Source organism: Pagrus major, chromosome 13 (genome assembly GCF_040436345.1).
Source record: "Pagrus major chromosome 13, Pma_NU_1.0".
NCBI classification, from domain to species: domain Eukaryota; kingdom Metazoa; phylum Chordata; class Actinopteri; order Spariformes; family Sparidae; genus Pagrus; species Pagrus major.
Window position 1 is genome coordinate 2,217,315 of NC_133227.1, and position 27,921 is coordinate 2,245,235.

The window sequence follows — 27,921 nt, forward strand, 5'->3', positions numbered from 1 at the left end:
TCTCCTCTCCCTGATCCTCCCATTTCCCTTTCTTTCTCTCTCTCTCTCTCATCTCTCTGTTTTGCATCTGTGGGGACAAGTAATGAACAGCTTCCCGACTCTGATTGGATGATGTATGAAGTTATTAGGTGGGATGAAAGCGTACATAACTCAAAGGATATGAAATGGAATAGGGGAGAAAGAAGAAGAAAGTGCAGGAGTAGAGACACTGAAATGTTTTGACAAGCGGCTTTGAAAGAGAGAGGATAGGGAGTGCTGCAGATGTAACAATGGGAGTAGGTCACAGTTTCACTGATGCCTCCACCCTGGCACACTTCCTTTGGGAAATTGTCCTACAGATCTCATCCCTGCATCTTCTGCCACTCTCCTGCTCCCTGTGCTAGTCCGAGGAAGACAGGCAGATTGCGCAGTGCCCTAGGTCCTTCCCTGGGGAGAGCGGGTGAGGGCATAGGCGAAGTTTAGCAGAGGGGGAACTCCCAGATGGCCCTCGGTCCTCCAGAGGTTCCGTCATAAACTGCTTCTTCATCTATGTTTCATCTCCCTTATTAAAGCTGCAACAAAGGAGTCTGGTCACTTCGCTAAATCACTGAGCTTTAAGCTATAAGTGAGGGGATCTACAGTACAAGGTTCTCCCTGCTGTTGAAGTAGCCAGGCAGAGGCAGCGACTCGTTGAGCTCGGGAGACAACTTAGATTTCCACAACACACAGAGTGGTTCGAGTAATTGGGGGGCACTGGTGACGTCTGAGCGCTGCTGCAAAGGTTCTGTCTGTTTCTTAAATGAACGCAAAGTAGGCTGCAGGGACTCCGCTCATGAAACATTCAACCTCTCTATTCACCCTCCGTCTTCTCCTGCACCACCCAGCCCGCTTGATTATATATCTTTTATTTAGCGGGAGACAGGCCAACTCTCTCACTTGACTTCATCCTGTGATGGACCCAGCTCTGGCTAAAAATACCACTGGCAGCAAGAGAGTGGACTGATGGGTTAGCTTAAGTTGTTCAGGCATTTTATTTATTAGTCAGTTGATGTTATACATCCCGAGTGCTAGGTGAATTAGTCCAAAACTGTACCTTGGGCAACTCACTAATTAACTAAGAAATTGTTATTGAAATTGAAAGCCTAAACTCTTTTTCTGTGTGCTGAATATATTTTTATATCTTTTCTCCTCTCAAGAGTAAATCTCTTACTTCTGACAAGACATATACAACAGAAATAGCTGCATTCTCTTGTTCTACTGTGAAGTGTTCGTCTATTATGGTAATGATGTCAGAGATCAATCATCGTGTGTTCTGTCCCTCGTGGGAAAACTCCCGAAAGTCATTACAACGATGCCATATAACTTTGATATTTCTAACTTTGATATTTCTCATATATATTCCTAATGTAGTTAATAAAAGACAGTTTGTGCTTTTGTTATTTGAATTCTGGAAATAAATGAGCAGAACCTTAAGTAAGGTATTACATACCATTACATCAGTATGTAAGGTAAATCAGCTGGCCGATATTATCAGCCGTCATTTTTCTGTCACAGATATGTCGGTATCGTCCTACATGTTGCTTAATATATGAAAACGTTCTTTTTAGGGATTATAATGCAGAAAAAGACAGTCAATTGTTGAGTCTTATTCCCAGGTCGTCGAATACCGACGCTTTGGATCAGTATTCAGCCCTAAATTCTAACCCAAATCGTTGTTATTTGGCAACCTGGGAACCTTAGAAGACGATGTTTATTGTGAAACGATAAAATAGCCTTCCTCCATTACTTACCTTTGTCAAGTGTTTGAGGGATCATTGCGGAAAACATGTATATTGGCCTATATATCAATATTAGAATATTTGGAATTACCAGTATCGGCATCGCCATAAATTGTGTATCGATCAGGTTCGAGTGATAAGGTCTAAAGCCATGCTAACAGCTCTCTTGAAGTAAATGGCAGCAGCAACATACTAACATGCAGCAGCAACATACTAACATGCTCATGTTTAGCAGGTATAATAGCAATGTTTAACATCATCACCATCTCTTAGTCTAGTATGATAGCATGCTCACACTTGCTAATTAACACTTAACAACAGTTGAGGATGATGGTAATGTGTTTGATGGCACTAGACAAAAATCAGTGGATAACCCAAATTCCCAACAAATACACAATTCAGGGTTTTGTCCACTGGGACCTTTGTGCAAACTGCAATGCAATCCATCCAACAGACATCAACTTTTAAAAGACTATTCGAGGGTTTTAAATATTACAAACAAACTATGTTCGAATGTTAAATATTACCCACAGTAAGACTGACTGAAAAACCCTGACATATTTGACTAACCCTTTCTCTTTCAGGACCTATACATCAGTGAATGTCATTTCTGCTCACGACCTCTGTCTAACACGATGTTGTTTCCCTGTGCTCTCTTGCAGAGCCACAGCTGAAGGGCATTGTTACCCGGCTATACAGCCAACATGGATACTACCTGCAGATGCAGCCTGACGGCACTATGGACAGCACAAGGGATGAAAGCAGCTCATTTTGTGAGTGTGTGTGTTTCTGTCTACTGCCTACATGTCTGCTTGTGGTGGCGTTGTGCAATTCTAATCAAATTATCCACAGTCTAGTCTCCAGCACCCAATAGGGGAACAAGGTAGAAACCATAGTGTACTGAATGCATGAAACATCATTATATAGCTCAAGTATGGAGCAGCTTATACGCTCACTGAGGAGCCATAATCCAACTTTGCAAAGTTAATGCTGTACTGTACGCAGTGAGCTATACAGAGCTACAGTCGGTGTCACGCTGTGCTATAGGGGCCCTGTGGCTGAAGAGTCAACGTTAGGAATTTTTCAGCTCATCTGTCAAATTAGTTCCAAGTTGCGCTGTTATGTTTCACTTCTGCCTTCTGCCTGTCAAGCAATTAAGCAAATCTTTTCGTCCTTGGCATGGCAGATGTGTTTATCCTTAAAAGCCATCTACGCTTTGTTTCAAATCACCAATATTGATTCTCAATGTTTGAAGTTTCACAAAATCCCAAAAAGCAAGGGCACTGTCTGGATTTAAGTCACGTTGAGTAGGGTTGGGGAGGACACATCACGGTTCTCTCTTGAAGTTTTGAGTCTCAAAAGCATCAAAAATATGCTTTGTTTTAAAAATAGTCAGTAGGAAATCAAAATTTTTGAAGCATCAAGATGCACAAGAAGCCTAGAAATTACCACCTCTACTGTTGAGATCATCCGTATTTGCGTATTTGACCTTCAAGACTCAGACATGAGCCCTTTCTCAGACTGTAATTTTTAAAAAAATTTATTCGATTTAATCAAAAACCTACATTATTCCTTGATCAATTATTTTACTGTTAACAGGCTCAAAATAACAAAGCCACTTGCTGTATCTGTATCTATCCACTTTTCACTGTCTTTCCTCTGAGCCCCTTTGCAGCAGGACATCTCCATTATGTTCCAGGTTTAGAGGCAGTGTATAGCATAGTGAAGGTGACATGGTGTTGTGTTTACATCAACATAAACTCTGAGAGGTCACTGTATTTTGGGCTTTGGAAAGATATAGCACGCAGCAGTGACACTGCATTGTGACATTCAGCCTAATAAAATAAAGACAGACTCTGCCGCAACACAGCATTGTGGTTTGTTTTCACGATCTTCTTTAACTTCCTCTTTTATTTCCTCTCATTGTCTTTGTCGCGTTCGTCTCTCCTACTTTATTCCCCAATTTAGCACAGTTCAACTTAATTCCGGTGGGACTGCGGATTGTGGCAATCCAGGGGGCAAAGACAGGCCTGTACCTTGCCATGAATAGTGAAGGATACCTCTATACCTCGGTAAGTATACCCTGTAGATTAGTCACATAGTGTACATAGAATGAGAATAAGAATAAGATGGATGGCACGGATCCGAGCACAGTGTAACGACTTAAGTGTCGTTAACTACTGAGGACAGTATTTTACTACTTTGACATAAATTATACAGTATGTGGCGCATGTGTCTGTGTTGTAGATGTAAGTGTTCCTGTTTATGCACAATAAGTGGCAGGAAAGTCAAAGAAAAAACAAGGATTATAACAAAGATGGATTTCCAGAGACCAATGGAAAAAGTAGTTGTGTGTTGTACTTGTTTAAGTGTGTATGAATGTTTGAGAGAGAAAGGTGAGACCCAGAGAGGCAGGGGGTGAGAGATAGGGTGACAACCTGTGAGACTACCTGCATGAGTATTCCAATTAGTTTTGGAGAGACTGTTGGAGAATCTGGGGTCTCATGAGTGCAGGAACCGTTGACAGATTTTGAGTCCAGGGCAGGTGGAAAACATGGCAAGTATGCACCTTATGTTCTTTTTGTTTTAAATTTCAGATGAGTACTTTTTCACCTTTTATAGCCCTTTAACTTTCTACACTCTGACTCGTTTCGTGCTTGCAAGTATATTGACATAATGACTGCGAACAAGATTCTGGATCAGTTTTTAGTTGCAGGTAAAAGAAAGAACGGTCCGATTGATTTGTTACATTAACACACGTTAAACTAGATGGATTATATTTCAAAGATAGGAAACAGAAATGTGTGAGCAGTTAGCAGGAGGCTGAAAAGAGAGATGGGGAACACTCTGAAGTACAATACTTGCGACAGACAGACAACTTGTTTGTTTAATATAGTCAGCGCTGGAAAGCACTACATCAGCTCTTAAGCATTATTTCAATAATGTCTAATACAGTGTCAGAGGATATCAACCAATTATTCATAAGGGCTTCATTCAGTGCAAATAATCTGTATTCAGTGAAGTTACTCCTACATAGAATCTACAACTTGAAATGGAGAGACAGGCTGCTATATTAGCAGGAGGCACTGTCTTCATCAAACCGAGCAACGACTGGGAATTCTAGTGAGAGCACTCACTGGACGATTTTAGTTCCAGTGTGCAGTCTGATCGGCTCCTCGGACAGTGCTGTAAAATTGCTTTAGCGTGATGATATTGCTAAAACGCTTCACATCACATAAATTCGTACATTTTTTTGCAAGGCAGCTTGACGAGTGAGGGGCGTCTCATCAAACTCCGATAAAACTGTCTAAACTAGGCAGTGCTGCTAAACAATAAATCAAGACAATTTATTGCCTAAAATCATATTTTAGTGTACTTTTACGCTGCAAAGTTGTGTATGTTTATGTACTGTGAAAATGAAGGCTGAAATACCAGAAATATGAACGACAATACTGTTCATTGTCTATTTCGCTGCTAAAATGTTTTCAGCGTACCATTTAGAGGCAATGTGATATTGTTTTTTACTCATCAGATTATTGGTTGGTTGGTTGGTTGGTGTGGTGCAGTTCATTATGTTTGTTGAGCAAAGTGGAATACCACTGAAATCTCTGTTTTCTCTGGTTATGTAGCACCAATCTCAAAATTATTTGTATCTTTCTTTGATAGACAGTCCAGTTTCATGCAAAGGCCATCTTTCCAGCGGTGAAATACTTCTTTCACCTGACTATTTACACGTTGTTGTGGCTGCCATTGTTATCCATTCAGTTCTGTGTGAGATAACAGCACAATAGTCATACAGCTTTATGTAGGCTCTGATAGCTGTTTATCTTTACACCTCAAAAAGACAATCATTCTCTGGAGCGAGGTTATCTCTCAGTTTGATTGTGTGTATTTGAACATTTGCCCATAAATAGTACATAGTAACAGAACATTATAGTACAGAGCAGTATGTAGAGGTAGCAGTATATGTATATAATGTAATAAATGGGATGTTATTGCTCCATCGTTTACTGGACACTCCTCTGTGATGGTTTCAACAGGATGTGTGGGAAATGATGTGCCAAAGTGGTTTTATGCATATGAGATGTAAAAGAGAAAGCATCATCCGCCTATGTGAGAGTTAAATCTTGAATTATGGCAAATGCGCCACCTCCTATTATCTCCTGAGCCCCTGATTAGCATGCAGTAGACTTTGGTGCCTTGCCTCTGTGAACAGAGAGGAAAAGGGATTTCCTCAGCACCAGTCGATAGCTGTGCTGCATCCCACACTGACCTCTTTCAGAGAGTCTCCTCTCACACACACATACAGTTACAGGAATGTGTTGATATGGGCACACTGCAATGTAACAGCTGTCTTCTTGTGTAATATCATGCATGTCTGATTTTATGACTCCCATGGTGTTCTCTATAATGTATCTCATGTACTAATTTGCTGGTGTAGGAGGGAGTGCAGGTGGCATGATATGGCCCTTTACACATATCATTGTGCTGTAAGAGCATGTTTATATTAGCTTTTTACATTTAGAAGGTGCCAAGCGAGTGCGTGACACAGACGAGCAATGTTTCCATTTACGATAAATAAGCTCATCACTGTCATTCTCAGGAGAGCCGAGGTGACTGACAGAGTGACTAGTCGCTTCCTTCCAGCTATTTTCTCATCCCCCTGCTATACCGCCTCTTCTGCTGCATACTGATAGTAATTATGCTGTTTTCTCCTGAACAACTCACACTTTTTCCTTGCATTCCTTTCTCTATGGCCCATACACACTCGTAGTGGTCAGGTTGTGGGGCCAAGGCTCTGTAACAAGCATAGAAGATCCACTGCTTCCTTGTCTTAGACATAAATCTCAGCCTCACTACCTGTAGGTGACAACAGGAAATGGCTGATCCTGATTTAAAAATAGAGCTTGGCTCATTCGTGCCCCATTTTATAATCTATGTGCTCTGGAAAACTTCTCATAGACAGATGGAAAGAGGAAGAGGGAAAATGGCTTGTGCTGAAGGAAGCTGACATGACTGTTGACAGGCAAGTTTTCACAGAGAGAGTTGTGTGTGCCAATCAAGATTTAGACATGGGTTTTGCCTGTTATTTTAAAGGTCACTACACATGAATGCTATCTTTGTTTTGTCGGGCAATTTTGAGGCATGTCAGATTGGTCAATGAATGCAAAGAATAAGAGGAGTCGATCTGGACACATTATACAGGATTGGTATCAAAATGAAACCTATCAAATTGCAATCCCTTTTTTTACTGCACAGTATTGTTTTTTGTTCACCTCAGCCAGCTCGTGTTGCAGTACTGCTCTCCTCTATCACCACCAGCTCTACAGTTTGAGCATTTCACTGTATGTCTAAGAGAAAATTAGTGTCTTTTTGGGCGACCCATTGATTGATTCTGAGTTCAGACAGAGAGGCTGCAGGGTTGCCCCAATAAAAGATGTTAAACCTGGCAGCAAGTATCTTTCCTCCACCTGTGACCCCCACCAACCACACAACCATACTTTGAAATGCCACACTTTATGTTAACACTTACTTTTTTACTGCTGAACATAGTCATAATAATAACTTAGTAAACAGGGGAAACGTGTTACTGTTGGGAGAAAGCTGGCTAGAACGAACACATATTGGAACACATATTGGTCCAGCTTTGCACTTCTATAACACTGTTGGTCTCATTTTGGACAGGTTAAAAACAAAAGATCAAAATCGATAAAGCAGAACCAGCAGAGATCACCTCTTTTTAGTCTATGCTTTCTTCTTCCTTTTCAAAACCCGGTGCCTACATTACCCACAATGCAACTTAACCACTGAGCGGAATCACTGGAGGCAAATTATCAGATTACATGCAGCTTCCTCTGGAGTCAAAAGGCTTTATACTCACCCATTGTACCCCTAATACACAATGCAGAAAAATAGTTAGTCTGCAGTTGGTTGAAGCCGAGAACTAACTTGTCAATAATCATAACCATTTATGCAAAATGATGAGTTCAATATTTTGAAAGTTCAGTTGCATGCAACCTTTTATTAATGTCCCACCCCCTCCGAGCTGTGATTGGTATAGTATTGCCTTTACTATCCGGTCTCATTCCAACTGTCCATTCAGGATTACATCCAGTGATCAAGTAATCTTAATGGCACAAGCTAGAGTACAAAAAGTTCAAGTAGCAGCTTCACAATTTTAATCAGTGTGTTTGTCTCTTTCACCACTTAAAATGACAAATGAGGTCAGCGGCAGGTCGTTTTAGCTGTTGCCGATTCTGTAAACACGTTAATTCCGTGAGTAACTTGATATCAGGCCAAACTTAATCACGGCTGTTTTCTGCTTAAAATGCTCTCTGCAGCTGGTGTCTGCGCTCAACCAAAGATTGTTTGTGACAGATGATCACTGTGTTACAGAACTGTGCAACCAGAAGTGGACTGAAGTCTAACGACTTGCAACAGAGTGATACATCGTTTACCCAGCTCAGGGGCGCCCAAATGTCTGTTTTGGAGGGTCAAAACTTAAATGTGGGCAAAAAGCTAACACCTATTGTATTGCATTTTATATATAAGATGTAAAATGGTACTAGGACCCCAAATTCCCTTCATTGACTGTCAATTAAATGTCCCTCTGCCCACTATGCTGAGATGATGAAAAGTAATTAATAATGAGTGATCCCCCTATGTGTTTCAAGAGCATTTTAACCTCACAAAAAGTATAACAGTATGAACTTCGATTTATATTTTTTTTTTTTTTTCGCAGCCTTCCTCCTGCTGATATCTGTCACCTCATGAGTTGCCGTCTCTCACTTACTTTCATTTATATGAACTGTTAAACTTAACAGTTTTAAACCAGGTCCTTCAGTATATTGTAGATCAAGTTGCTCCTGATTCAGATGTTTTAGTGAGTCAGATACATATTTAATCAACGTTAAGTTAAATAGTGTTAGTTTGGACTCGGATCAGGATCAGGGCAGAGAAAACTTGGACCCGGACATCCCAACCTAGCATGCATAGAAATTGTGGCTATTTTGTTTTTCTGCAATATTTATTGCAACATAAATATATTGCTATGTAAAAAGACACATTTTCCATTGTTTTTATCGGCACCTGGAAATAATGCGATACCAGCAGGTAGGGGCGACGATCTTTAAATAATGGTCGAACAGGTCCCTGTGAATATCGAATAGCATTTTTGCTTGAAATGCCCGTCCCTAATTGAAATTTGAAAAAATTACAGACATTTTCACCAGATAAATTGAACAGCTCAATAGAGGCTACGCATGTGATGTCACAGTAGGTGGAGGTGTGATGTCACATGGTTACAACCACTGAATGGCAGAAAGACCACAGAGTGGCAACTTTGTTGATATTTATCAAGTACTGCAATCTTAATATTCAGCTTGAATGCTAAATATATAAATATTTATATATATATATATACATAGATAGATATATATATCTGAAAATATATATCTGAAATAGCTGAGTGAACCCGCTTTACTTGACCTTGCACATACTGTGATGTGGCTATTGCTCATGCACACATTGCGATGTCGGTGCTGAAACGACGTATGAAAATTTTATACAAATATGTAATTGTAAAAAATATATACATGCAGAGACATGTGATCAACTCACGTCATCCATCTGCACTGCTCTCTTGCAGCAAATCAAAAACAACACTTTGACCTGAACTGAAATGCGCTATTCAGAGTGGATGACTTTTAGCAAAAGTCACATTGTGAGAATGTGGTTGCTGGCTGTCTTTGGTCCCCAAATCTCTAAATCTGCTGTTGTGGACGTGTCTCACAGCAGGGACAGCACACAGTGATGCATTAAAGAAATACTCAAAGGACAGCAACACAATAAAAAAACTATTGTTTGTGATCTGTGTCGGCCTGTGATACTTGTGAATGATAGAGAAAGACAGACAGAAGGACACAGGAGAGGGATAAAGAAAGAGACAGAGCGTGAGACCTATTGATAAAAAACTGTGTCCTTTCTATTCTTTTCATGGAAGGATCGCATTGAGATGCAGGACAACACCGGCGGCGAGATAGCATCGCTTTTATCACAGGACAGGATAAAATGTGGACATTAGAAAAAAGTAGCGGGGAGAATAATTGGCCCGGGCGGGAGAGAGACGAGATGAAGTGCGGAAATGCAATGAGAAAGACGGACACTTTGCCAGGCGGCCAATTAAGAGCACTTAGGGAAGGCAAAACCTATTCTTTCTGATTGACTCGTGATAGACCTTGTAACATTGCTCTCCTTCCAAAACTGCCTCTGAGATATTTAAGAACATAGTCCTACGGTGATGATGATGATACACAATCAACCACCGCTTTTTGTGTCCTGGAAAAATTAAAAGCAGGGTGTGTGTGTGTCACCTCTGTCATTGAGGGTCAAACAGGGAATGTCAGATACCACTCTTCTCAGATTCATTTTATTGACAAGGGCCTTCCAGCTGTCCGTCAACACTGCACAGTCCCTGCACATTACTATCCACTCTGCTCATGTCATGCAAGTACTATGCCTCCCTGGGCTATCATAAAGCATTAGAGATGGCCCATACATGTGTGGTGCTAGACAGTATTAACTGCCAGTCTCATCCTCTGTAAAGCCCCTCTTAATAAGCACGTCTATGCCCTATTGACTTACGTAACGTGGCGTGTCGTAGTGCATCTACATCTGGCCTCGTCAACAACATCAGCAGCATGGCCTGCAGAACGTGGCGTTCTGCGTTGCATACACTCACACGCATACATGCGTGTGTCTGTGTGTATGCATGTGAGTGGGGTCGGTGCAGCGGCACTGTGGAAATATGGTGGGATTACTGCAGCTGGGCAGATTTCCCAGCTTCCCATAGATTACACTGGGAGCTTGATGGGACAGTCAATAGATGCAGGGAGCCTGTGTGACATTGTGACCCCTGCTGTCTAAACAGGGGACTGCAAATAATTGCACGTCATTTATGCTAAAACGTGTTTTGAATTCCAGAAGTGGAGCTACATTTTCAGGGGCGTTAGTTATGATTTCACGCTTGTGCATGCATGATGAAATGAAAGTAAACAAGAGATTAAATATTATTCATGGCTTCACTTCAGCTTTTTCGTCATAACATTCATTCCTGTCCTCATATCCTCATTAAATGCAGGGAAAGACAGTAGATTTAGGGGAACTCTGCCCTGTGAGTGAGTATTATGAGTACTTCACTGTCTTTATTTGGTGGAAAGTGCAATCCCAGTGTATGGCGGCACGGAGAGTTAAGCTTTACTGAAGCAGGTAGAATCGATGTAATCAGAGATGAGGAAGGAGGTGGTGTGTGTGGGCGGGTGGGGTAGAGGGGTGGGGTGCTGCTCTGCATCATAAAAAGGTTCTTCCCATCTTGGGGATTCTCAGCACGGACGCTACGTATTACCTCTCTCGTCTGCTTTCATTTCAATTCATTTTTGGCTTGAGACACATGGAAGGGAAGCTACCCAAGTCTCTCAATAAGTCACAGTTGAAGAAAGGGGTTTTTATTTAATTTCTAGTCCGGGCAGCCACACATTTAGATGGAAGTATTCCCCCATCGCTCTTAAAAATGTGCAACCCTCAACACATCCTCAACGATTAGTCATCTGCGCAGGTAAATCTGGTGGTTTGACTGATACCTTAAGTCAGCACGCCCTAGGTGCGCTCTGTGGTTCGGCTGAGGTTACCTCAAGGTGAGCTTCAGAGATGGGGAGTGATCACAGCAACATATTTGTGTCAGTTAGGAGCAGGCATATTGGCCATTGTGGTAGGTTATCATGACAAATCACTCCAGAGTGTCTGTCTTTGAATTTTCAGGACATTTATTTCATTGTCTTGTCTGCTCTCTCTGGGTCATCTTTTTCCTCCAGACCTTTTGAGACTTCTTGAATGAAATACAGAAGATGTGGGTTCTATCATTAGGCTAATTTCAGGGGACTGATTATGATGGGTAATTATAGGATGACTTGGGAGGGGGGTTATCACGGGTGTCATTTCAGAGGTTGAGCTGAAGGGTATTTTGCTGGAGTGATGGGCTCTCTATCCAGGGGGACATGAGTGTTAGATCGAGGGGTGCTGGTGCTAGTTCCTGCTTTGGTCCTGGGGGAGATGCAAAGAAGCAGGCCTCTCTCTTCATAATCTCCTTCATTACCCAGCAACCCCTCTGTCCTCTCCGAATGATCTTCTCCTCTCTTTTCCTGTCTCTCCTGCCTTTCCCCTTCTGTCTCCCGCACTTCCCACCCCTCTTGCTCTCTGGCCTGATTAATAATGAATGAAGCAGATCATCTATCGATCCCATCCTCTTTGTGTTAGCACAGCAGAAGATATCAAACCTGTCAGAGGATCTTAAAATAGCCCTGCGATGTGTTGGTCATGGTAGTGGGAGAGTTTGTCGAGTTAAGGGTAGGGGCTTGTTTTTTATGATGGGAAGTCAAAATGTCATAAAAAAAAATGTGGTGGAGCAGCAGGACAGGAGTGGACGGAGAAAGGGCACACAGTCCTGAATTGCCCTCTCAGCTAAAGGATGACGGCTCACTGTGAAGGAGAAAGGTGATGATCTGTGATAAGTGTGAAACTGGAGGTCTCTTATACCTTCTCAATCTACTTTTGGCTCTTTATTAAAGCTCGTCCATGCCAAGTTGTGATCCTCTGGCCCCCTTCTGTCGTCCCCAGTCTTGGAGGAATTCTCCACTCAGCCATTTCTGCCCTGCTGCTCTCACTTAATCAATCCAGCAGATTGGCTTCGCTCTCTGACAGGGGAAGGACCCTGTCAAGACCCTGATGGAGACTAAGAGAGATGTATATCTGTCGCTATTGGTTAATATCACCAGTCAACATTATGCAGGGTTCAGTAGTCCTTATGTTGAGGACAGAGACGGAGGGGAAGTGCTGCCGGAACATGATCATTTACAACGACTGGCTACACGGTTGGATTTCATCCAAGTTTAGCTAATTTAATTTTGAAATGTCTATTCAAATTTAGCCAGTCACGAAACAACTGACGGTACATGAGAGAAGCCTATAGTAAAGACATACCGGTAACTCTGCTTTGGGGGAATGAAAGGGGATGAATGCTAGTGGTAGAGTTTCACCAGACAGTCAATTACCTCCTGTTTTTTACTTTTCCCACCCTGTGTTGTAACTCATATGCTAACTAAATAAAGCAAAGTACTAAGTTATCCTATCTAAATAAAGCGCTGGAACATTGATGGATTAGGCCGATCAATTGATTAATCAAATATGATTATTATTTTCTGCTGGTTACTGTACATCTCTGGCAACAGTGTTTCTCTTCGGTGGCCTCCGTTAGTCCGTTTTTTTTTTTTCAAATTTGCCATTGATATTTGTGCTACTGTTTTCATAGCTCAGTTTCGAAAGTATAGCTGGTCGGCTAACGTTGTTTCAAGCAACTCATCTAAGTTGCGGTGCGGAACCCAGAATGGGGTTGTGTGTCGGACTCTCGCCTGGCAGGGATGTGAGAGTTGATGTGCCTGCCCCTTTTGCTGTTGATGGGAGCCAGAGTTTGGTCAGCTGGGTGATACAGTTGGAAGTTGCTGCAAGAGTGACAGTGGGAAGCAGCCATGACTGCAGCGGTGCGCTGGTGAGGATTCTTTCTGCTCAAGCAAGTCGGCTTTTCTGCAGCCTGCCTTCAACGATATCATTGTTCATGGTGATGTTTCACTACGGACATTGTCATATGCCAATTCAGTAGACATCACCTCACCCTATTCCAAATACTATTATGTTTGAGTGATTTTGGATCTCGTTCAACAAAAGCTTGGAAACTCGGTCTTCTAAATTTAGAATTCCTCTGGACTAGTCACTGCAGTTTGATGTCATAATTTACATGTACAGTATGTTTTCAGATTGAATTTGTTATTGTATTGGTATGTAAGTGCTTTTCATCTCCTCTGCTCTTTACCGTTGGGAACGTGTTATGTTTAGCAAAGATGTTAATCCTATTTCTCCATGTAGGACTATAGTATGCATCCTTGTCTTGCTGGTCCCACGGGAACATGATGTTCACGCTTTCAAAGAAACACAAGTCCAGATATAATGCTATCCATCCTTCCCCTCAGGAAAAAGTCACCTAATTAATGTACTTCAATGCTTGTGTCCATGTATTTTTTTCTTCAAGTGTTTGCTGCTGACATGTACTGGAGTTCACGTTCAAAGACTCAGTTTTCTCATGACATTCGCACATTATTTTTCTTCTCTTGCTTTGTTTGCTAACATGAACGCACCTCCCCCCCTTTATGCATTTTTCTTTTCAGGAGCACTTCACTCCGGAGTGTAAGTTCAAGGAGAGTGTGTTTGAGAACTACTACGTTACGTACTCCTCCATGCTCTATCGCCAGACCCAGTCTGGCCGCTCCTGGTATATCGGTATCAACCGTGACGGCCAGATCATGAAGGGCAACCGGGTGAAGAAGACCAAAGGAGCTGCACACTTCCTGCCCAAAGTTATAGAGGGTTTGTGTCCTTTGTGTCACTTTGGCACAATTCAAAACAGCTTGTCTTAGCTAAAAATCAGATAGAAAGATAGATTACTTTATTAATCCACAAGGGAAATTTCACTGTCGCAGTAGCAATTCACATTAAATCACAAAAACTCACAATAACGCACAATAAGTCACCTCCTTAATTTTTAACTAAGCTTCTATCTTTGTCACACAGTTGCGATGTATAAGGAGCCATCGCTACATGAGCTCGCCAGCGAACCGGTGAGTCCTCCTCGGAAGACAGTGAAGACGTCAGACTCGCCGTCCCTGAAGAATGGACGGAAAGAAGCTCCCAAGGCTGATGCGTCATAGCACAGGAGACTGAGGGTGGGACAAAGGGCAGCAGTGACACTGGGAACACAGCCGCCCATTATGCACTGAGGGTGGTTGAGGGAATGGCCCTCACTGGCCGCCACATTCCTGAAGTGCACTATAAGATGCTGAGGGATAAAAGGGTCGGCAGTCCATCAGCAGCCAAGACGCCCTGAGAGAGAAGTCCCCCCCTCACCTGTCCCCACAGAAAGAAAGGAAGCCCAGGGCCTCAGCCAGAACTACTACCAACTCCCCCTCCCGCTGTTTGTCTCTATCTCTGCCCCCCGATGCACAGTCTCCTTAATTTCTCTGTCATGCTCAAGCTTCTCTGTCCAACTGACAATTCCGTCCTTTCTCACATGCCTACCCACCGTCTGCTCTATTGTACTGTATATTCACCACTCACGCATTTCCAGCGCTGACTCGGCATCATAATCCTCACCCGTGGGCCCCCCCCCCTTGAGCCCTAAAGTTGGTGACAGTGTGGCTCAGCCAGCTTTCCACCCACCATCTGCCGAGCAGCTAAGCTAATCACTGAGGTCAACTAAAGCTCAAAGTGAGATGAAACAGCTCAGAGAGGAACGATATCAGCAGGAATCCTGGGTCAGGGCAGGTCAGCTGAGCAAGAGAAGTGTTTGAGAAGGTGTGTGGACAAAATAACAGCTGCATTTAAAGGGGAGTCCATTCCATTGAAACTTAGAGTGATTTTTTCTTATTTTGTTTCCTTTTGTTCTTGTGAATATTTCAACCGATCCTGTGATAAGAATTGGGGCCCAGATACTGTATAAATGGGCGGCGATGATAAAATTGAAAAAATGATGGTGATCCTGATGCTTATGATAAATGATAATGAAGATTTCAGAATTCCAGAGAAGAATTCCAGCAGAAGGGGCACAGCTAGAGCAAGCGTCACATGAAATACAATAAAAATGAAACAACTATTCTTCCTGGGAAGATGAGCCATAAAATAGAGCGTTAAATACTGGAGTTTTTACTTAAAAACGCCTGAGCAATATTTGTATCAACAAGCCAGAAGATGATTCTCAGTGAAGATACGAAAAAAGTGTGTGTGAATGATTAAGAGAGTGAGCGTCACCCCAGATCCACTCCAGCCTCTCTTCTCTACCAGGTGACCACTTCTTATATTGCACTAGCTCGTTAAAAGGCTACAAATGAACAAGTGGGTCGCGTTTTAAATCCGAGGTGGATCTGAACTCAGTCACCTGAAAAGGCAGCTGTAGTGTGTACTTCACTCGGCATCTGCTGTCAGCATAAAGCCAGGTTTTGAAGCCAAACATCAAAGCCAGAGGAGCCTCTGAGCTGGAGCACTTGTTATTCTGAGGATGTCTGGCAGCTTATCCACTCGCTAGCTTTATCAAATCACCTTGGAAGAATCACCCTCAAAAATGTAGTTGTCTGAGTGAGTGTCTTGATTTGATTGTGTTTTAACCCCCGTGTGTGGACATCTTCTATAGTATGGATGCACTGTTAGAGTCTCTGTGTGAATGAGTCCCCCTACAAAGGATAGATAGAGACAATGTGGGTAACCTCTACCATGTCCTTCAGACAAGACATGACATTGTGTCTGTGAAGAGGTGATACTTGGGGGAACATCTGCCTCGTGTAACTCAAAAGAGCAGGGAGCGGGATCTTTGGGCAGTCTAATGGGGCTGAACCCACAGAAGGGACTACATTCATTTAGTATGTGTATGTGGAATTAACTAATGTTTTTAGAAGAATTATGCAATGACCTTATAGAAATTGAGACTTCTGCATCCCAATCATCAAGATGAATTTTGGCAATGTACGTTTTTGCAAACCACTGATATGTTGGAAACTTGACATTTCTTTATGTTGCAACTAGGGTTAGGGTTAGCTGGAAATGTCCCAACTATTCGTCAAAAATATCCAATTTTGTTACCAAACACACAGCTGGAAATGTCACGACTTTTCATCAAAAACATCAGGATTTGTTGCCATTAACAAGGCTGCAAAATGTCCCAACGTCTCATTGAAAACATCCAGTGGCTTTCGGAGCACTCCGGTAGCTCACCTGGAAAGTGTTCGCCCTATATACAAAAGGCTGAGTTCTTATCGATTCCGACCCGAAGGCCTTTGCTGCATGTTTTTTCTCTCTTTCTTCACGTTTTTCTGTCCAAAATCTTTAGCTGTTCTATCCGATAAAGGTACAAAAAGACCCCACTACTCCCACAGCTGTAACTCCACCACCACCTCACCATCAGGATCTCTAACTCCTGACATGAAAGTCAGCTCATATACATGTAATGTGAACATGATTTGAGACATACTGTAAAATTATCGATATGGTAGGTATTACACACACGTACAAGTGCGAACGGATCAGTGGTTTGCAAAATGCCAATATTTTATTCTTGCCGCTGGGCTGGGAATCTAAAAGGGAGCTGTCAGGAGGGTATTGGCTGTAGTCATGTCAATGATCGCTGCTGCAGAGAGCTGTCTGCTCTGGGAACGCACTGAGTGAAAAAATGTCACCACAAAGCGAATGAGCACCAACAAAAACAGACAGCAGTAAGTCCCTTGCCGTGTCAGGAAACGCAACGCCGAGAGAGGTGGAAGGCAAACTGTAAAAAATGCTCATTATATGGTCGCTAAAAATCACAGATAATCTCCGAGAGGTTCAAAGCGCTGGGATGGTGTCTAATTTTAATGGTAACATAATGTGCAGGAGGGTAACAGAATGTGAAGCAGAGGCTGTATGAATGTGCTGCATTGAGGGTGAGAGTAAGTCTGAAATAGGGTGATGAATTGTAAAGAGGTCAGTGCGTGGAGGCAGTTATTTAGAAAGAGTGAAGGATTAGCAGGTGTATTCTTGAGGAATGTTGATAAGGAATTTCTGCAGCAAACTAAGCAAAATTCTTGGCAGGGTTTTATGCGGCATGTGGATATGATAATTAATGTAAGACAAAGAGGCATGTAAGGAACTGTGCGCTATTTATGACAGGGGGTCTATGGAGGAAATTACTTGGAGGGCTTTGCATTTTTTTCATTAAGTCTTTAATTTTCTGGGCTTTCCCAGGGGGAGTATCATTCAGTTCAAATTCGGATATTTTGTCCTTGTAGCAGATTTTGCCTACAAATGTCTATTTTTTACTTTAAAAGCCAATGTTCCCTCTCTCTGGTGAATTTTGGTACAGCCTAGTATGGTTTCTAACTGTGAGTTACCATCTTCTACTGTATATCAAAGTGTGTGCACAGCAGGTAGTACACAGTGCTGTGGGCTTATTTTAGCTGTAATACAGTGTTCAATATTTGTGCATTCCATCTGGGAGCTTGTTCATGCCAGTTCACATTTCAAAGTTGATCCGAAGTCCGTTCTTTTACAGGAAAGCACTTGGAGGTGCGAAACAGTCAGTGACTGACAGCAAGCAAACCCTGCATGCCAAGTTGAGAAATAATGGCATTTCTTTTCTTACTTTTTCTTACTTTCCTTACCTATTAATCTGCCAAATATTATTGTTTACCACAGCCCAAACGGACATCTTCAGATGTCTTGTTTTGTCCGATTGACAGTCCAAAGTCAATAGATACAGAAAAAAAGTTTAAAATCATCACATGCCTGATGCTGAAACCAACAATTTTTGGGTTAGGGTTATCCATCGACTAATTCGTGCAAAGCTACTTTAAAGTTACACTTAAGCACACAGAAAAGTAACAAAACTTGTAGAATCAACCCTCAGCTTGGCTTAAATGTGACTTTATAGCGTTAAACATCATAGAGACCCACATCCTCCATAGATTTCTCTCTCAAAAAGCACCCAGTCCTTAATATTGTAATACTGAAGAACGCCATAGTAAGTTGTCCGACGGTGATACTGTAAGTAGACAGAAAAGACCAGTGAATGTTGTCTGAAAGTCGTCTGATGTTGAATGTGAAGTGAAGAACGAAGCAGAATGTAAGCCAGGAAGATCTGTACAGAAGCGTGCGTTTTTACGATGAATGTAAAATGAAGGATGTCGACAGGGTCAGAGACATGTAAGTGCAATGAAAGCAACAGAAGGTAGGAGTCTGGTTGTGCAGCTTGTAAGTGTAACTAGTTCTGTTCTTGAATGTAAAACGTTCTGGAAGAAAAAGGTTGATACAAAAAAAGAAAAGAAAAAAAGCTAACCATAGAGTAGTAGAGGTATTCAGAGGATCTTTGTCATTGTTGTTTAAAGAAGTCAGACAGTGGTCTGTTTTGTCCATTGACATTACATTTATAGTGCAAAGCGAGGTGGTAACATGGAGAAGGAAAATACGGATATAGTTTGTGTGCCCACGCATGAGAGATTTAAAGTGGTAATCCCTTTCCTACACACATCTCCTAAACCACAGCCCTCAGTATCTACAGCCCATTAACTTTCTTTTCAACACTATGTTGCCTGTGTAGGTGTATACTTACAGAGTGTTTTTAAGGTCTGCCTTTCTGTATGTGTGTGTGTGTGTTTGTGTGTTATTGTGTGTCTGTGTGTGTGTGCAAGCATCTCTGATTAAGAGTAAGGTAAGACAAGACAGAGAGGCAAGGAGAAAAAGAAAAGGGCATGAGATTGAAACAGTGATCGATAGACTCAATAAAACACAAACAGCGAGAACATCCACCCTGCGATGGGTGCAAAAATTCCCCCAAGGTCTGCCAGAGACAGCAAAATCCATTTGTTCATAATGAACTCAGAGGACTGTTGTTTGATTTCTACCTGTAACCCAACAAAGAGTCCAGTTGGAGGAAGTCGTTTTTCCTCTGGCCCTTCCCTCTTGCTTCAAACAGTGTGAGCATCAACAGCCACACTATCCTTTGCTAAAGGTAGCACAGGTACATAACACAAACCACATCCCTAAACTTGGCCTACTAAAATATCACTGGAGAACTGGAAGCACGTTGCACCTTACAACCACTGGGCATAGCTTGAAACATTTCAAAGGTAACTCGCTGTCTTTGGAGGGTTTGAGATTATAGCAAACAGGGAATCCCTCGACTTTATCAGAGCCAGTGGGAATAACAGGCAATAATGATATTGAACTGCAGCTAAAACATCACCAGTGTTTGAGCAGTGCAGTAGAGGTTTAATGCTTCCGTTGCATTGCACAAAAAACTACCAACATCCAGGGAAGCCATATCAACATTTGATTGATTCCAGGTGTATTATTAAGGACCAGCAAGGCATTTTAATCACAGTAATAGTGTAACAATACCACTTCTGTAAGCCTAAATTAATGTGTGCAACATGAGACCATTCATGACTATGCATCTTTTGATTTTAAGATCTGCCTGTAAATCTGTATTTAGAATTTTGTTACGTTTTGTTTAAGTATTGGACTGCAGATAACTAATATTTTCATCGCAGAGTAATCTGTGGATTATTTTCTCAATTCATCGATTTGCTATTTTGTCTATAAAATGTCAAAAGCCCAAGATGACTCCCTCAAATGTCTTGTTCGTCTACAACCCAAAAATTACAGAGTAAAGAAACTAGAAAATATTCACATTTAAGAAGCTGGAATGAGAGAATTTTGGCATTTCTTTCATAATAAATCAATTAACTGACAAATTGTTGCAGCTTTAAGTTTGATGTTGTCTTTTTACTGAAGGTGTTTAAAATGGAGAAATTTCAAATGATGCTCTGGTCCTTTTGTGAATTACCCAAAAATCATGAGAGTGATCCAACTTTATATCAGATGCTCGTGATCAAACAAAACCTCATCGCTGTCCAAAATCACAGTTCACTCCAGTGGTATAATATTACATGCTGCTCTTCTTTGCAGCCCGTGTCAGTATATTGTTCCAAGTACTGCTGTGCCAACGTGTTGCATATTAGTCGGCACAACGTGCTGTGCCGGCCAACATGCATACTGAAATGTGCACCGTGCAGTTTGTCAATTTGTGGGGAAAATCTGTGTATAACTGGCTCCCTCTAATGGAAGCATGTGGTCGCTAAAAGGTAACGTTGCTCATTAGGGCCGCAAAGAAACGCTGTCTGGTTTGTAGGCAGAAATTCTAATCATCAATCCAATCACACTTGAAGCTGATGAACTGTGCTGAGATGCAATGCCCACATTTTCACATATAGCTTAACAGTGTACTGCTTTAGTGTTTGAATTCCTACAGTTTCTTAAGAGGTTCAGTTCTTTACATCATGCTGTAATTTGTGGGTAACGCATGCCAAATGGCTTCCAAATGTAGTTGTGACGCCTTGTTATACTTTATGTGCAACACGTAAAAGTGCAGCAGCTTTTTTCACTTGATTGGTGCTTTCCTATTGAATTATTTTATGTATCACAACCAAAATTCCAACGTGATAATATTTCGTATTGGATCATTCTTCTGAATTTTATCCAGTAAATATGTAACAATAAATTGAATAAACAAAAAAAAAACAGTCCTTAAATTATAATACAATATGTTGCGCCACACTCACTTTTCTCATGTACTAAATATTGAAAGGATGACACTTCAGGAAGGTTGAGTCTCAGCTGCAACCCTGTGTTTGATTATTCCAAATCCAACATCAAATATCACAACCCAGAAGCCATTTATTTTGTAGTTTATAGAGTATTTTTGCTGCTGCAGCATCATTGCTTTTCTGTTTAAGTGGGTGGCCTCTTTGAGGAATGCTAAAAATGTGAAGGATGTAAAATGTCTCTCTTGATCTCTCGACAACGCAGCAGCAAGCCACCAGACAACAAAACCCATCTGGACGGCCGAAATGTACGGAATGCTGCCAGTTTACATGTATGTTACTGTCAATACTACAAATAGTGTATCTGATGTGCTATGTCAGGTTGATTTTTTTTTTCAGATATGTACTTAAATAGTCAGTGTTGATGATTTTGTTTATTGTCTTTCAGTTGTTCTATCTTGTCATGTTTCCTTTCTAATGCAAACTCCTCGTGCGGAGGAAGAATTGTTGTTGCTCTCCGAATGTTCCTCCTTATTCGATGTGTTTTTGTCTTTTGGTCTGCACTGCTGTATCCACACTGATGTGTCCCCCCGAGTGAACTTCACCCAAACTGAATCCCAGTGTGCGACTGAGTTGTGTGTTTGTGAAAGATGCAGTGTATTCAAGTGAAAACAGCGGGACAACAGCTCCTAAAGCCAACATGTGTCCTGTCATACACAGCAATGACCTTGCTGGTCTCAGAGTTACGGTCACGCAAGTCTTCCAGAAAGTTCCCACAACCTCTCGCCCTCTCTCCTACTCTTATTGGTTTAACTCCAATCTTCTTGTCTTCCGAAAAACTGACAAAAAAAAATTAAAAAGGACCAAAAAAAAAAGCCATAAATAAAAATGGGCCTTGGCACTGATGAGCCACAGAGAAGAAGGCCTGAATCCTCAAGCACCTCCCGAGTGTTAGCAGGGATTTGGACTCCTTACAATAAGAGCCAAAGCAAGTGGCAGCGAGGCACTGGCTTTTTTGACCACTTCAGGAAGCAGCAAACAGGGAAAGACCAGCAATATGCAACGAGAACTACCAGCCTGCACGCAAAGAAAGGAAACAAAGTCAACAAACTACAATCAGGATTAGCAGGACTACAAAGGAAACCAGTGGTCTGCAATAATAACTGCTACTTGTCTTGACTGACGTGGGAATTTTTTTTGCAAAGCATGCATACATCACTGTTCTTTGGCTCATTAGGGATGACTCCCTCTCAGTATCTAGAGACACAAGCCCTCGATTCACCCTCTCTCCATGTGTGTCATCAGACCTGTGTACATTTCTACAATAACTCCTACATGGATTGAAAGGAGATGTCTTATTATGGAAATATTTATTCAATAAAATAACATATATTTGTATGATTGTAAGCAAGTGCCCTTTGGTGTGTTGTCTTCTTTTTCCCCATGTCCTTTAGAGTCTCTGATACTGTATTAGTAAAGGATGGACCGATATGATTTTTGATTTGTAATCGACGGATAACCTTTATGTGGAACTGACCTGTATTTGCATACATACTTCCACTGCACTACACTGTGGAGGTAAGTATCCACTAGATTTATGTGACAACTTTAGTTACTAGTTACTTTGCAGATTTAGATTACCAATACAAAATAAAAATAAATGATTCTGAACAATCATACCTACCTTTACCAGCGGCAACATTCAAGTGATGAACACATTAATTTTTTAATTTTTTTAGTTTTATTTTTTAATTTTTATTTTTATTTATTATAATTTTTTCTTTCACTAAAGTTAAAGTTATGATTACTTCTAGAAAGTAAGTCAGTGTTTTTTTAAAATAAGTGGAGGCCCCTGCTGAGACAGGTGACAGGTGGTGGCTCCACAGGTCCCAGCGGGGCAGGCTGAACCAGCTGACCTCACCTGCCCTGATGCTCTTTTTTTTCTTTCTGGGTGTGAGGAATCGTACTCAAATATGCTGTGCCTTTTCATGTGAGCAGTTTAAATAGTGAGTTTAGCAGTGCTGGTTTCAAGATGTTTTGACTGCAGCAGCTAACAGAAAGGTTGGCTATCTGGAGTGCTGGCTTGAGAGAGAAGCGCATACATCTCCATAAATTCTTCCAGTCACTTGGACATCTAAGTCAATAATCATGTTCAAACAAAGTCAAACTTACAACTCAAATGCTATGTTACAAATGTTCTTAAAAAAATGTTTAAATCACAGTTATTAAAATGATAAACTTATCCATAATCTTTCAGTGAAGACATTGATTTTCAAACTGCTCACCTCAGCAGATAGTGTAACTCACAATCCTGTTCCTGGGGCCTCCTCTCCTCCTCTCCTGCATGTTGTCCTGCTGGGTTTTTCTTGTGCCAGCACACCTGATTCAGATAGATCAGTCGTTATCAGACTTCACCAGAGCTTGATGACGAGCTGATCAGTTGAATCAGGACCAGGACTGAAAAATTCTGGTTTAAAACATTAAAAAGTAATTATTAACAGAATGTGAAGCAATGACAGTTTCGACCATATGTCAAAAACATCTATGTATTGTGTTGCAGAGATATCTACTGAAGTTAGCACACTAGCCAACTTGCCACAAATCTCTTTGAACCTGAAGATATGATAGTCTCAACACCAACACTCCCTTGGTGCTATTAGCTCCCAGTCCAGACAGAGTCAGCTAATAGGAGCGCTAGCTGCATGGCTAATTGAGCTAACTAGCTAATGGCAGCTACAGTTAGCAGGTTACTCCGGTGATATGCTGCCCCCTCTTTGTTTGGCGTATGAATTCGGCATGTGGTCATTTCTTACATATTGCACCTTTAACACTAACACAAAAACTAATTTCTTCCCCTACGACACTCAACAGTAGCAGCCTGTATGAAATTCATACTGTGTTTTAACAAGCAGACTATTAAGTTATCTGCCAAGGTGACACATCAGTGTGGGCTTTTTGTGCTAAATAGGCAAATGATCGACTCGTCATCAAGCTCTGCTGAAGCCTGATAACGACCCATTCGTTTGAATCAGGTGTGTTGGGCAGGGAAACAGGATCAGGATTGAAAAACAAAACTGGGCACCTATACTTATCACTGCTGCTGTCGGTGTCAAGCATTTCACAGTCCCACCTTGCTGTACTAAATATTCAATATACACAACAAAGTCAGTGCCGGCGCTCCAACAGGGTAAACAGGAGCAAAATGAACAAACTCGTAGTTATTCAGTTCTACCAAAGCCGGACTTGCAGTTTCCCTCTGCTTCCAGTCTTAGACTAAACACATCCTTATCTCTGTACTGAAGGCAACCATTTGTAATGGTTATCATTATGTCATGTCATGTCCAATTAATATGGGCTGATGGGCTTTTTAGTCATGCTGCCTACTGGCAGTTATCAGCCCCAGAGGGGGGTCCCCTCCTGTGAGGATTCTTCCATTTTCCCCCCATTAACATGCTAAAAACCATGGAGATGATGGAAGACAGCTGCATCATCACACTCAACAGCACCGTGTGAGCTGTGGAATCACACAGGTGTCTGGGATCTATGATTGGACTAATGGCATGTGAGACACCAGCAGCTCTTGGTCTGTTCTCTTTGGGCCCATCGCAGTCTGATTTGGCCACCGAGGAGGAAAAGAACAGACTACAATAGACAGTCATGAGAAGAAGATCTGCAGAGGAGGTTATTGGTGTTGACCTGCCCCCAAGTGTTCTGCAGTACCCTATTACACATTATTGTGTAATACTAGTGCAATAAAATTAATGTTTGAACAGATTATTGTTTTTTTCCCTCCTCACCGGTGTATTTATGTGTAGTGAGTGCAGTGTATACTGTCTAACAGTATTTGTGGAACAGTGGGGCTTTTATTGTAGAAGGTTTTCAAGTGTCATGCAGAGACACTTTGTTTCGGTTCAATTTTCAATTTTTCTCTTGTCACAATGCTGTGCGTATGCTCTGAATAAGTTTAGGCACCAAAACCACTTGGTTAGGGTCAGAGAAGCATCACGTTTGGCTGCCACAAACGCAGCTGCAGATGGCCCTGCGTTCTGATGTCGCGACTTCTTATCAATAATATCCAGGTTTTGTCCCTATTAACACGGCTGGAAATGTCCCAACTTCCCATCAAATATATCTTGTTTTTGTCCCTACAAACACAGCTGGAGATGTCCTGACTTCCTATCAAGAATATCTGTTTTTTGGTGCTAAAAACACGACTCGAAATAGTCCCAATCCTGTGACTTGTCTGACTCTTGGTTAACAGGGCACATAAACCAAGCTTGTCTGTCTAGAGACACATCTCACTATTACGCCTGTAGCTACAATAACTTCTGCACCGTCATATTCAGTTTCTCTTGGTAATTGCACGTGCCGTAATCTTATCTTAATTTTGTCATCATTTATTAAAACTAGACTCAAATGTGTCTCATGACCTTTCACAAAAGCCGTACTGTCACTCCTCCTCACATCTCTCCTCTAGCTATCAACCATGACAGTAAAGCTTTATAGTCGTAATAAAACCCTCTGAACACAAATACAGATAGGTCAGCTGTCACATATTTTCATGTTAAGCATGACGGAGTAACAGTGACAGCTCAACTTTACATTTGCAGCATATCCACCAAATGTAGCATGATGTATGAAAAAGTTCATGTAAATCTGCAGAACTGATTATAAGCTGAAATATGAATGTAGAAAAAAAAACAAAAAACATCCAGCCCAGACACTATACAGTATCATCTGGTTTTAGATTAACAAGCTAACATCTGTCTGATCTGCTGAAGACTCATCTGTCTTTTCAAAGAACCAGGCTTATTTAACCAAAATGTATCAGATGGATGAATAGCAGCAATTACTTCTAGTTCACTACCCAGAAGTCAATTAGACATTACAATCTCTCCGTGATAGCCGTGGTAAATGGATGATGGCTCATGTCCCACAGACTGGGATAATTAAGCTACAAGTCATCCTCCAGAACAAGCTGAAGTTGAGCAGCATCTGATCTGAGCAGATTATTGTGTGCCCTGGGCTGTCACTGACTTTCACAACGAGTTCCCCTTTGAGCCGTAACCTCAGCCGGGGTCACGCAGCCCTCTTTCCTCCTCTGATCCTCCCTGTGCTTTACTGGGCCATCTAAAATCTCATGGAAGCATGACTCGTGCATTTATATAAGATTATTCTCAGTAAACCCACACAGAGATGAGCTGTCTGCGCTCAGACTGAATGGAGCTTTATATTTCTTAATGCAGCAAATAAGGATTAAGGCATTAAACCAAATATAGTTCTCACGATAGCTGGAGGAACCAATTACCCTCAGCCTGCGCATGTTTCCATTATAGGCCTCTACATGCTAAATTTGAACAAACGTGGGAAAATCACAACCTTGGAGGTTTTACGTGCATGTGTTGCATTTAATTATGTTTCTCAAGCACTGGCTGCCAATGTTCTACAGACTACACACGCTTCAACTGTTTTTTCATCATTAATTATATATTCATTACAATCAAATGATAATATAATATGTTATATAATCATTTATGTCAATAACGCTGAATGAGATGGATGTACAACCAATGATTAAATGATGAACAAGGTCACCAGAAGTGCACATTGGAGTGGGTAACAAATATGAAAATGATGCCAAACAAAAGCCATTCAGTATTTCATCAAACAAAAGAAATTACAGAAACAAATGTCGACATTTATAACTCATCATTCGACTGATTAAACCTGGAACACCTCTATCGTAAATGTACCACACGCAAGAGATAATCACCATAATTCATACTCCCAACACATAAGGGCAGTATATCATCAGAGTAACTGCTAACCGCTGCTAACTGTATTCTTTTTGTACATCCATGACTGTCGCCACTGTGAGCTTATTAGCTCAGTTAGCTACGCAGCTAGCCGGACTACAAGGGGAGTGTTGGTGTTTATGCCACAGGCGCAGGAGCTTTGGACCGCTGGCAGAAAGAGGTTTTTGTAGGCCTGGGGCTAGCTGGTTGGCATGTTAACTTCAATGGATCTCTTCATCACAAAACAAAGACGCCTTTGACGTTGTGTCAAAACTGGTATTTCTTCACATTCTGTTGAAAATGTTCTGACCTAAAATTCTTACATGTTGCACCTTGAAAGAGAACGCAAAATAATTTCACATGATGTAAGCAAAAGCCAATGGTCCTTCAAACGACCTGCATGTATAACTATATATGATCTTCATCGTTATCTACAATAGTGCAGAGTAAAACATAATTTTTTGAAACATTATAAGCAATAATTCTTGTTTTTTTCAGTAAGCTGGGAATAGTTGGACTAAATTCTGAATCTAAATCTCTGAATCTGGTCTCATATTTTGATGATAGGTTCCTTACAGTGCAGTGAATGAGAAGAACAGGCCCCGACATTCACAGTTTTTCTGCTTAACTGCGATTTTAAGGTGCAATATGTAAGAATTGGCCACCTGTCAAATTCATACTTAAAACAAAGAGGAGGCAGCAAATCACCAGAGTAACCGCTAACTGCTACTGACTGCACCTGCTGTTAGCTAGTTAGCTCAGTTAGCCGTGCACCGAGGGATCCAGAGTGGAAGCTTTGGATCGGGGCTAGCAGGTTAGCATGCAAACTTCAATAGATATCTCGGCAACACAATGCATAGATGTTGAAATGTCAAAACTGTTATTTCATCACATTCTGTTGATAATTTTAGTTCATGTATGTTTTCATCTAAGGGTCCTACATGTTGCCCCTTTAAGTGCATCATTTCAAGCATTTAACATCTGCAGCTGTAATCATGAAATTCTATACAAAACAATGAAACTGCAAGGAATTAAATTTTTGTCAGTTTGGATATAATTCAAACACTTCTAACTGGAAGATCATTGTCGATTATGTCTCATAGCTGACAGTTTACATTTATAGTTTCTGACATGTGACAACAG

At 41.4% G+C, this 27,921-nt stretch overlaps 1 protein-coding gene across 2 annotated transcripts in view; it reads left to right on the top strand.

Moving 5' to 3' along the window:
- fgf11b (fibroblast growth factor 11b) overlaps nt 1-14,569 on the top strand; it is a 33,014-nt gene extending 18,445 nt beyond the window's left edge. Inside the window, exons 4-8 of one of the 2 annotated variants that reach the window (XM_073479605.1) lie at nt 384-406; nt 2,420-2,530; nt 3,726-3,829; nt 14,030-14,228; nt 14,433-14,569. In XM_073479605.1, coding sequence (XP_073335706.1) covers nt 384-406; nt 2,420-2,530; nt 3,726-3,829; nt 14,030-14,228; nt 14,433-14,569 — 574 coding nt within the window. The remainder of the gene's footprint in view (nt 1-383; nt 407-2,419; nt 2,531-3,725; nt 3,830-14,029; nt 14,229-14,432) is intronic. The other variant, XM_073479604.1, reaches the window with a different exon arrangement.
- Nucleotides 14,570-27,921: the final 13,352 nt, after the last annotated feature.